The sequence below is a fragment of the Bicyclus anynana genome, chromosome Z (assembly GCF_947172395.1).
Source record: "Bicyclus anynana chromosome Z, ilBicAnyn1.1, whole genome shotgun sequence".
NCBI lineage: Eukaryota > Metazoa > Arthropoda > Insecta > Lepidoptera > Nymphalidae > Bicyclus > Bicyclus anynana.
The window spans coordinates 9,295,136-9,307,515 of NC_069110.1; the positions used below are offsets into that span (position 1 = coordinate 9,295,136).

The 12,380-nt window shown below is 35.0% G+C and overlaps 2 protein-coding genes across 2 annotated transcripts; both read right to left on the reverse strand.

Moving 5' to 3' along the window:
• Positions 1 to 1,054: 1,054 nt before the first annotated feature.
• Positions 1,055 to 6,525, reverse strand: LOC112054201 (uncharacterized). The gene is made up of 5 exons (XM_024093894.2): positions 6,362 to 6,525; positions 5,783 to 6,082; positions 4,486 to 4,588; positions 4,334 to 4,405; positions 1,055 to 4,254 (listed from the first exon to the last, which is right to left on the reverse strand). Exons 1-5 carry the CDS (start codon positions 6,365 to 6,367, stop codon positions 4,208 to 4,210), a joined length of 528 nt encoding a protein of 175 aa, XP_023949662.1. The 5' UTR covers positions 6,368 to 6,525; the 3' UTR covers positions 1,055 to 4,207.
• Positions 6,526 to 7,459: 934 nt separating this feature from the next.
• Positions 7,460 to 9,340, reverse strand: LOC112054198 (uncharacterized). The gene is made up of 5 exons (XM_024093891.2): positions 9,185 to 9,340; positions 8,671 to 8,934; positions 8,192 to 8,411; positions 8,047 to 8,118; positions 7,460 to 7,976 (listed from the first exon to the last, which is right to left on the reverse strand). Exons 2-5 carry the CDS (start codon positions 8,923 to 8,925, stop codon positions 7,930 to 7,932), a joined length of 594 nt encoding a protein of 197 aa, XP_023949659.1. The 5' UTR covers positions 8,926 to 8,934; positions 9,185 to 9,340; the 3' UTR covers positions 7,460 to 7,929.
• Between the last annotated feature and the right edge of the window lie 3,040 nt (positions 9,341 to 12,380).

The window sequence follows — 12,380 nt, forward strand, 5'->3', positions numbered from 1 at the left end:
AAATAATCGGTCATTCAATTCCAGCGTTTCTCAACAGATTTATTCTCGTTTGAAAACATGTCGCGACTACGATTTGCTGCTACGAGTATGTTACTGAAAACGCAATATAAGAAAAAGCTCTTTATTTAATTCTTTACAAGTTAGCCCTTGACCACAATCTTACCTGATGGTAAGTTATGATGCAATCTAAGATGGAAACAGGCTAACTTGTTAGAAGGCGGATGAAAATCCTATCCCTTTTCGGTGTCTAAAGACGAACGCTAAGTCGCTTGACGGTACGTCTTTACCGGTAGGGTGGTAACCCTCAACCTAAAACTTCAGTCGGTCCAGGCGGGGATCGAACCCAGACATAGCTACGCCCGCAATCTATATATATATAAATGAATTGCTGTTCGTTAGTCTCGCTAAAACTTGAGAACGGCTTAACGGATTTATCTTATCCTGGTCTTGAAATGTTCGTGGAGGTATAGGGAAGGTTTAAAAGGTGAGAAAAAATCAAATAATTTCCGGCAAAACCCTAAAAACTGCCCTTTTCTATTTCCCATACAAACGTTTAAGAGTCAAGCGGTAGGGGTAGGGTAGGGATAGAGAACAAGTGCACTTATAAGCTTGACCGGGTCCGCTAGTAATGAAATAAATATAACTAGTTTTAATTGGTATCTGTGATATTTTATTGCATTTAGAAATGAAGAGTAAGTATAAACTAGTTGCAGACTAAGGAAAGCTACTAATCGACACATTTAGTCGGCAAAAACTTGAAGAACTGATCTACTGGTAAAGTTTTTGGGAAATACTGAAAAAGAAGACCTTAGCTGATGTGTTTCTGTCATTTGAATAACAAAAGAATTTATATTAGTGATTTGTGTGTGTTTTAGCTATGATGTCAGCTATCATCCTGTAGAGTACTTATGTCGTAATAATTACGGGACACCCTGTATATGTATATCTATATACATATGTTTAAATATACCTTATTTTTCATTTTAAAACAAATTTTTCTGATGCGCTTAGAATTACGACGAAATGAAACATTAATACACATTTAAACATTCATTTTAATCTGACAAAATAGAGATTCATAAATCAAGTCGTAAAAATAGATAATACATCTCAGAAATTTAATAACAATATTCTTCAAAATTCCTCACAGGATTGTACAAAAAATAAATAAAATTATTTCACTAATAGAAATAATGAGAATTGAATTGTACCTTCGTAATTGAAAACATTATAATCCATTTTGTATATCAATATAAAAATAATAATAGGTACAACTTCATCGGATACAACAATTACCTACTTATCTAAACAGTTAGAAAATGGGTTGTTAATAACCAAAAATATAAAATTTAGACCGTTTTGTTTTCTTAGGTATGTACTTATTACCTACTACTAACTTGAATTCTAAAAAGTTGTAGTTTCCAAATTTAACAACTGATTTATTACAAACATAAATTCAAAAGTGTAAAATTTAAAAGTAAAACATTGATACTTTCCGTCAAAACCAAATTAAGGTAGGTGCTCTCCGTGATCTATTCTTTTTTCTTTTTGTATAATCTTTAAGACCATCATACAAAATTTTTACAGATAAGAAACTACATCATACACAAAATAATTGTGTAGAATATTTTTTTGTTTCTTGATTGTAGTAATGACCTAACATTTTTTTACCTACCTACCTACCTACCTACCTATAATACAAAATGCGTATGTAAGCAAAAGATGAGAAGCGAGCTGCATTCGAAAATAAACATAAATTTATCAACAAATAACTGAATAAATAAATCTGATTTACCCTTATGCAAATTTGCCTACTGGAAAACATCTACAAGCATGTACAACATCAATAACATTGACACCAATGCGGTACTGAATACCTGCGGACATACATAAGTAATATTTCAAGCTTTGGCTTCATTAAAGTGAGATAAATAACAAATATTAGGAAAGAAATAGTTATAAATCAAGACTAGCTCAAATAAAAGTAAAGATTCATAAAGAATGAGAATTAGATGGTAACAAAATTTACTAGATGTTTTCGATTATTCTTTGATAACCAAACTATTAGGATTTTATAAAAGCTGAAAGTACTAGGTGTATCGGCTGACAAGCTTATAGGTACCGTAGGCATATAAGGGTTCATTTACGACCAGCAATTGCTACTGACGACTGCTGTCGACTGCGGTCGTCGGTAGCAGTTGCTCGTGTAAATGAACACTAAGGAATTAGAGACGCGATGGTTTTTGGAGGTACTATATTTCTAGGGAACCGTTAGGAAACAGACACTTGACAGTCCAAGTACAAAGCGTCAGATTTTTAGGTTTCCGTAGTCCACAAGGAACCCTTATAGTTTCGCCATGTCACGAGCATCAACTGTCCGTCCGTCTGTCCGCGATTTAGCGCAGAGATTATTACTACTAGAAAGCTATAAATTAGCATGAGTATGTACCGACAATAAAACATGTGAACAAAGTCGTAAAAAAAATTCTTGGGGTTGTACTTAGTCAGTACATTTGTCAAATGTTTCTTTTCGTGAAAAAGAACTAGTGTCTATTCTCTGTTCACACCAACAACGCAAAACCTGAGAACATGCCAAAAAAATCGATTGGTTAGACCCCTACAGGATTGACAGTGTTCACCAAGAGTACATTATGAATGGCAGTAAAAATCTACAACGAACTTCCTAATAGTCTAATAGAGAAGACTTGGTCAATACTTAAATGTAAAATTTAAATAATATAAATTTTACATTTAAGTACAAGGTTGGGGAAGAAATTTTTCGCTTAAAGTAAGTATGAACTTTAAATTAAGAAGAAGTTTTCATTTTAAAGAAGACAATTCCAAATTCAAATTAGGAAAATGTGTGATTTTCATTATTGTTATTGTTAAAATGAGTGGATCTAATGAAGAAATTTGAAACATTTTAAAATTTTACTACACAAAAGGCAAAAATGCAACACAAGCTGCGAAAAAAAATTGTGATGTTTATGGACCTAATGCAGTATCAGTGAGTGTAGCGAAAACTTGGTTAAACGTTTTCAATCTAAAAATGGTGTTATTAAAGATGCGTGTCACTATGGTTACCCTGCTACGATAAAAATTTATGCCATTTTTGAAAAAATGGAGCAAGATTGGCTTATTAGTTGACAAAAAGCTGGGTACACAAAAAAGCTCGATATTTGGGAGCCTCATGAGCTCACTGAAAAAAACTTAATGGACCGTGTACTCATTTGTAATTCTTTATTACGACGTAATGAAACCAAAACAATTTTGAAGCAGCTGATAACTGGTGATGAAAAGTGAATCACATACGACAAGAACGTGCGAAAAAGATCGTGGTCAAATGCCGGTCAGGATTCACAGACTGTGGCGAAACCTTTTTTTTTTTTTTACGTGGGGAAATCCTCATGGATAGACTGTGGCGAAACCTGGGTTAACTCGCAACAAGGTGATGCTGTGTGTATGGTGGGATTGGAAGGACATTATTCATTATGAGCCGTTACACCAGTTAGGTAAAATCCACCACTAATTCAAAACCAGGAGATGTTACGAACATGAGACAAATTTAGCTTTTATAAAATGATAGACATCTGGTCATCATAAACTCTGACAAAAGCCTAGTTGACACTTTTTTAAAATGGTCTTAAATTGTTTATTATCTTTGATTTGATTAAAAAAAATATCATATTTTTTTACACGCGAATTCATAAAAACATTAATTTTTAAATATTTTTTTTGTCACAACGAGTCAAAACGCTGTCAGCTATGATGTATGGTCTATATCGTTTCATGACGTCACGTAAATACTAAACCTTAACCAAAAGGTTAAGTATTGGGCAAAATTATTAATAAGTTATTAATAAGTTTGACATTTATTAAGTTTTCTACAAAATCCTGAACTTTTATTGATTTTAATATCGATATATTACAGACCCTTATTCCATGTATTTTAAGTAATTAATATTGTTTATATTAAATTTGATATGAGTCAACTATCCTATTGTTTTATAAACATACTTTTAGCTGGCAGTTCACAGAGTTTGACGAGCTAGAGCAATTCCGTGTGTCTATGGTGAAGTTAATCTTTAAATTCTGACGAGTCTGTCAATTGAAGCGCAATAAACAATAAAACGTATTGTTAAGACATAAATAGTGCCAAAGTTGTAGTTTGCGATCGGTTAAAAATCGTGTAGAACACAATTTTTATTTACATATCGCAGTTGCAATCAGGCGTAGCGCAGAACGGCTCGAACCCTGAAAATAATAATAAGAGTGAGGCAAAATATACATTTTTAATAATATGTATAAATATCAATCGTAATCCACTAATCACCTGGTAAAATTTCGTGTTCCAGAGTAAAATTATCAAATTCTGAGAGGGCGTCGGCATCAGCTCGATAAGATTCTGTAAAAAACAAATAGAAATGATTAATAACTAATATTTTTTATTGCTCAGTATCAAAATGATCATTATGATTTACTTACCAAGGGAAAATCGAGTGAAAATTAACTCGTAAATATTTGACTGGGACAGTGGCTGAGACACTCTCACAAACATATCTGGTACGCGATCAAAGAGGAATGTAGACTGTAAACAATACAAAATTAAATGAATTATTATTAGTTCCATTCTATAAACTCTAAGCTCCCTAGCCACTTGGAAAAAAAGCTGAATTACATCGGATTCATATCACGAGGCCCTGGTGTTCAGGGTAGGGTAATAAACCAATAAGCTTTTTCAATATTTCAATAATTCTCAGTAGCAACTCAAGTTATATAGTTATAAGTCATGGGACAAAGGAAGAAAAAATCGCCTCAATTTACTCATGTATCAACCTCAAAATTTCTTTTTTCGAACTTTCTTTTTACCATTTTATAGGCGGGTTTAAAGTGATCATTTAATCTAAGGAAACCGACACGCACTTGGCCGGTTTTTATAATAATATTTTTTTATAAAAGTTGAAACTTTTTGAGCCCTTGTTTCTACCATAGGTAACAATGTGGCAACCCTTTAAAAACAACAACATTTCTCCCTTTTGATCTCGGAAAAGGTCTCTTGCGAAAAAAGAAGAAGATATAGCGAATTTTAGGATTTGCCGACTGGCGTCAGAATTAAAAAAATACGTTTTGTACATGGAAAATTAAGGATCTGAACCATTGAAGTCTGCTATCTTCCAAAGCCACCACGGTCCAAACTCCATAATTGGCTAAAGGTAGCCAAGTTGTCAACCCATGCTCCTACCATTGGTAAGGACCTATGGTAGGATCGTGGGCTGACAACTTTACCTATAGTAGGAGCATGAGCTGTACTTACCATAATAGGAGTAGAAGCGAGGGCTGACGACGTTACCTATGATAGGAGCATGGACTGTACTTACCTATGTTAAGAGCATGAGCTGACGACCTTACTAATGGTACGAGCATGAGCTGTACTTACTTATGGTAGGAGCGTGGGCGGCACTTACCTATGGTAGGAGCATGAGCTGTACTTACCTATAGTAGGAGCATGGGCTTACATCTTTACCTATGGCAGGAGCATGCGCTGACGGCCTTACCTATGGTAAGAGCATAGGCTGTACTTACCTATGTTAGGAGCAAGGACGGACGACTTTACTAATGGTAGGAGCATGGGCTAAAGATCTTGCCTATGGTAGGAGCATGAGCGTTACTTACCTATTGTTAGGAGCATACGTACTTTTAGCCTTCATAAAATGAGGGCTGTCTGGTTCTCGCTCTATGAAGCTTCCCTAAAATGGTTAAATTCATTCCAAAAATAACTTACACCATCCAAATGTAAGCCCTCAGTAATGAGGTGATCATGTGAATGATGGTTGCGCCGTGATCTGGTGTTATTTCTCCTAGTTCGTGTAGCTCTTGTAGCTCGATTATTAGAAGTTGAGCTAGCATTTTGCAGCTCGTTTCGTCGAGCTTGTTGCGTCGTTGAGCTAGCAGAGCTACTAGCCGAGTTATCAGATTGGCTATTAGTTTCAACCTTTGGTTCTTCTTGATCATTCTCTACGCCATTTTCTTTTTTGGAGTCCGTAGTTACCTCCTCTTTTGGCAAATTTTCCTCACCAAGTTTCTGAAAATAAAATCAACACAGCTTTAAATTTCTGGTTACTGTTGTCATAAACACAGCCATTTTATTTTATTCACACTTATCTTTAATCACTAATATTTCCCAAAAATTACATTGTGATACGTTATTTATATTCGCGAAATTACAACATAATTAAATAATACACAGTAAATCAATACTTTAATTTTTATTAACTAAAATCGCTTTTATAATTCGCTGAGCTTATAAAAAAATATTGATCTACCCTCACTAATTTAGTATTATTTACAAAAATATACTTACTTCCATTTTTTCGTGTTTGGTGACCTACAAGCGACCTTGGGTTTGATAAAAACACGAAATTCTTATCAAACCTTATTACAATGTTGCACTAGACAAAGCAATAAATCACCTGTACGTTTAAATCTAGATGAATCCCGGATGGCGAGGACCCCAGCTATATGCGCATGTCTCAAAATCAAAACCTGCGGGAAATTATTGATTCCAGGTGACGATGAGAGGAGGGGTAAGGGGTTAGCTCCCAGTTTCATAACACGACAAAGATATCTTAACGACTTGTAAAGGTCGTAATCGTATCGGTTTTTAGTCTTAGACAGTGCCAGTTTGAGCCCGTCGCCAAAAATGTTGTTAAATTTTCGCAAGACTGACGATCGTTATTAAATTTTTTAATTATTTATTACATTAAATTTTACATTTTACATTATATAGTAGTATGAAGATTATATGCACCACGCTCCTCCAATGAGCATTTGCGAGCTAAGAGTGATAGTTTTAGGGTAAAAACTCTTTGACGATCAGTACCTATTAACTTGTAATGGGAATTTCTTTGTTCTGTGAAATCTATCATATTTATCGGTGACTGCTAAAAAGTTAGACGAGGAAACACTTGTTGAGTAGACTAGAGAAAGATAAATATTGTAACTGTGGATTCCTATACATTTTATTGAGTAGCACGCACACTTAATCATCAACACGAAAGCTGAAATAATCTACAGCTAATCTAGCAATATCACTCCCTTACATCTTCTTCTTTTAAATCATTCGTTTCATAAAAGTTCATCGGTATAGAGTACTCTTGACCTGACTTTTATTATTAATGTCCTGGAAGAAGTACAAAGACGTTTGCTTTGGACTTTCCCTTCCAAAATTTCCATTCACCTTCGCCTTATACCCTTTTGCTTGTCTTCTTTCATTCTTTCCCTTAAAGTGCCATAACTTTTTTAGATTTTAGCCACTACATCGTCTTTTGTACCCCTACGTTCTTTTATTGCGCTATGTGTTACTCTCTTATTCAGTGATGCTCCATTAATAATTTAAGTCTTTTTATTGATATCATAATGCAGTGTTGTTTGCTCGTCAACAAAATCTGGGTCGAATAAAGAAAAATAACATCACCGCTAAACATTTATTGAGAGATAGTTGTTTAATACATTTTATGTAAAATCATAATTAAAATATTGGGTACATTTAATAGTAAAATAGTATAAAATACAATAGTATTTAGTTCATTGTATATCATATAAGGATTCAGTTAGTGAAAACAATAGTTTCCTAGTTGTTATAAAAATAATTAAAATGAGAAATCGAAATTGAAATTCATAATTTTAGATTATATATTAGAAGGAACATAAACATACACAACTCATATAAAATTGACAAACATTACATTGTCGAAGGTTTTGTTTGTAGGTCACTATAACAGTAAGATGTTTGTTGAAAATTGACCTTTAAATATTTTAACGAAGGATTATATATAATATTTTACTTATGTGATTATTTTTAGGAATATCGGAATAAATATAGAAACACACATAGACGACTTCTCCATAGTCTTCATCTTGTCTGTGGGTTTATTCGTCACCATCTTTTTTGGTCATTATTTGACGCGATGTGCACCCTGCAAGCGATAATAAAGATATTATGTTTGAAAAATAATTAAACAAATTATAGAAAATAAAAATACTTACAATCAATGAACAATTGCTCTTGTGCCGATTGCATTAGTGCTGACTTATTTTCGTCACTCACCATACTCTCATCTAAAACATAACATAAAAGTCAGTCATTTTATTTTAGTTGGGTCATTATGAACATTAATTTTAGTCAACTCACCGGTAATGTTGTTAAAAATTTTTTTCAAATTTGTTTCAACGTCTGTACCAGAAGAACAACTAGTAGCAGCGCCATGAGCTGTGTATGCCACATCGGCTGCTTTTTCAGCACACGCAGCTCCTGCTGAGGCTGAAGTATTTGTTACAACCGGTGGTACTGCTCGGGCCGGTGAACCCGGTTCTCTGATATAGTAATCAAGGATCTTATCAATGTCAAAACCCTGAAATCAATCGCAATATGTTGTAATTTAAATTTTGTTAGTATTATATTTAAGCATAGCACAGCAAGTCGCAAGGCTGAAGTGGCAATGGGCAGGGCATATAGTTTGAAGAGTGAGTAGATGGACGTTGGGATCCCAAGGTGCTGGAATGACTGGAAAGCGCAGTGTTAGATAATATTAATAGATCTGTACTATTTTTATTCCAGAGTGTTAGTTTATCACGTACATATCAAATCAGGCTAGGTATTTGTTTACTTACCTCTTCATTGTCTTCGCCACTTTCATCCACTGGTAGAAAGCTACCCGAGATTTTACATCCAGCTCTTTCAGCTCTTTCAAACATTTCAGCTTTTTCAATCATTTCGGCCCTCTCACCTCTTGCAGCTGCTTCAACTGTTTCAGCTTTTTCGGGTTGCACATCAACTTCCATCATAGTCTCCTCCTCCTGTTTGGAATTTTCAGCCGAAGATTTTTTTTCATTATTTTGGTTTATGGTTGACATTTTAGAAATCATTGCGAAATTCTGAAAATAAAAAAAAATATATATTAAATATTTAAACGCTTCAATTTAGAAACATTACAAAGAATCAAGTTAATGATTAATTATAGTTATGGTTCTCCAACTAATTTAATCACTTATCTCACTCCACAAGAGATTAACGCAATAGACTCCTTTGTTAAGAAAATCGATTGATTTTTTATTAATATCCTCGGATGCAATAAAATAACTATTAGGTAGATCTTTCACTCACGACACTTTTTGTTTAGCTTACCTTCTTTTAGCACTGGTTTTTTTTGATGCACTTTAATGATTTTACAAAAACGCAATATGCGTCTTGAAAGTCTGAATGCCTAGGTACACCTATCCAGCCCGGGCAAGCGGACCTAGCTCCTATGCGCATGCCTGAACTTTTCAACCTAGATGGAAGGGGTGGGTCCCAGGCAAAAGCTGTGATCTGAGGTAATATACAACAGGTAGGTACAGCTACAGAGAGCACGAAGCATGCGCCAATTTATTGAATTATTCTATTTTCATCATAAGCTCATGCCTTTGTTTCCAAGTGGTAATAGGGTGTGGATGTTTAGTCCTTTATTTATTTTTTAACATGACAAGTGGAATCAACAAAGAAACGGGCTATGTTATCAATAATATTATCTTTATTCTATGACAAAAATGATAACTACTTGGTACTTCATTTTGGTCTCATCTGTTTTAACCGACTTTACAAAAAATCGGATGGATCTCAATTCGTCGGGATCTTAATTTTTTTGTAATGTATTTTCGCCGATTACTTAAAGATGCCTGATTTAGAAAATTCTTTTTTTTTTGTGTGAAAGGGTATAACTTTCCAAATGGTTCCATTGTCACCAAGTCAAGATTTGCTGAAACAAAGAAGAGGGAGCTCCTCAACGATTTTCAGCAATAACACTGTGGTTGGACTTGATTAATTTGTATTTATGAGAACTTTCCACCAAAGTGGATTGTGACTGTCATAAGGGATCTGATGACAAAGATGAAGGACGGTTAAGGGAACTCCTTAACGATTTACAGTAGCTACTTTATGACTGTCATTAGAGGTCTGGTGATGAAGACGAAGGACATTTAAGAGAATTCGTCGTCGGTTTACATTACTTATTTAATTATTACGGCTAAATTTTTTGGGCTGCTTTCATACAGTTTGTAACTGTTTCAAAATGTCTCATATAAATATAAGTGTATAAAACATATATTTTATCATGTATTGATCTTCCAAAGGTCAAAATATTTTAAATTAACACATTATGAAAAGGTCGTTTATATAGTTACGTTTTCGTGAATAATGTGAGACCACATAGACAGCGAGTAGCAATACAAAATTCAGGTTTACCCCGGACATCAGTGTTACTTCTCACTGCTGTTTCAGTAGTTCTAATGAACTCACAGAAGCTGTAGAATTCTGCGTGAGCGAGGGAGATTGGTACTATTAGTATTCTCTGATAAAGTAATCAAGGATCTTATCAAAGTTAAGACCCTGAAATCAATCGCAATATGTTGTAATTTAAATTTTGTTAGTATAATATCTAAGCATAGCTCAGCGAGTCGCGAAGCTGAAGTGGCAATGGGCAGGGCATATAGTTTGAAGAGGTGATGGTCCCCAAGGTCCCAAGGTGCTGGAATGGCAATGGAAAGCGCAGTTTTAAATAAAATAAATAGATCTGTATTACTTATATTCAAGAGTGTTAGTTAATCACGTACAAATCAAATCAGGCTAGGCATTTGTTTACTTACCTCTTCACTGTCTTCGTCACTTTCGTCCAGGGGTATAAAGCCACCCGAGATTTTACATCCAGCTCTTTCAGCTCTTTCAAACATTTCAGCTCTTTTAATCATTTCAGCTCTTTCAGCCATTTCAGGTAGACCATCAACTTCCATCATGGTCACCTCCTCCTGGTCGGCAATTTCAGCCGAGGATTTTTTTTCATTAGTTTGGTTTATAGTTGACATTTTAGGAATTACTGCGAAAATTCTGAAAAAAAAAAACGATATATTAAATACTAGCGGACGCCCGCGACTTCGTCCGCGTAAAATTAGTTTTTTTAGAAATCCCTCGGAAACCATGGATTTTTCCGGGATGAAAGTAGTCTATGTGTTAATCCAGAGTAAAATCTTTTTCCATTCCAAATTTTATCCAAATCGCTTTAGCAGCCGCAGCGTAAAGGATGAACACACACAAACTTTCGTCTTTAAAATATATTATTATTGTGTGATAGCGGTCATTCTTTCGCTTTCGCTTTTACTTATGTACACATCTTCCCTACCCCTACCTTACTCCTACCCTACCGCTAACCCTAACCCTTCCCTACCCCTAACCCTTCCCTACCCCTACCTTATCCCTACCCTAACCCTACCCTACCCGTACCCTACCCGTACCCTACCCTACCCCTATCCTACTCCTCCCCTACCCTATACGTTCCATATCCTTCCCCTACCTCTACCTTGCCCCTACCCTACACTACCCCTACCTTATCCGTACCCTACCCTACTCTACCCTACACTTTCCCTAAATTACCCCTACCCTACCTCTATCCTACCCCTTCCCTACCTCTATCCTATCCCTACCCTCAGCAAAATTGGTCCAGCCTTTTGTGCGTGGTGCAATGACCAAAAGACTATAATTTCCCAAGCGACTTCTATGCTAATACTATAAAGAGGTAAAGTTTGTGTGTTTGTCGGGGGTAATCTCTGGATCTACTGGACCGATTTGGAAAATTCTTTTACCAATAGAAAGCTACATTATTTGCGAGTGTCATAGGCTATGTTTGGTCCTCATATTCATACGGGAACGGGAACCACGTCATTGAAACCGCGGGGCGTTATATAGCGGCATTTCTGCGACTTTCAGAAATTTTGTATTATCTCCGAAACTATATAACTAATTAACATACTGTAAAGGGCAAATATTACTCTATAATATCCTTGTGATTATTAAATCATTTATTTTGATAATGATTTAAGTTTAGTTGTGTAAATAATGATGTAAACCTTGGTTTAAAATTTAAATAATTTATTAAAGTACTAAAGGTACTATATCTGCTAAAATATAAAAGATGGATATATGGTGTCGCGGACTTTTTTGTAGAACTTTTAAAGGTTCAAAAAGCCTCCATACATTTATTTCAGTTATACGCAATGGTTGAGGCAGCGCATGCGAATAAGTAAGTTTTTCGGTCTGACCTGTAAGAGAAAACCCGCGATATCTCAGTAGTTATATATGATAGAAATATAAAATATAGCCTATAGCACTCCCCGATAATGTAGAATTCTACTGGTGAAAGAATTTTTAAAATCGGTCCAGAAGTTCCGAAGATTACCCCATTTCAAAAAATTGTTACAAACTTACAAACTTACCAACTTTACCTCTTTATAATATTAGTATAGATAATTACAAAATCACAACCCCCGGCCGAAGGCCGGTGTGCAATAAAGTG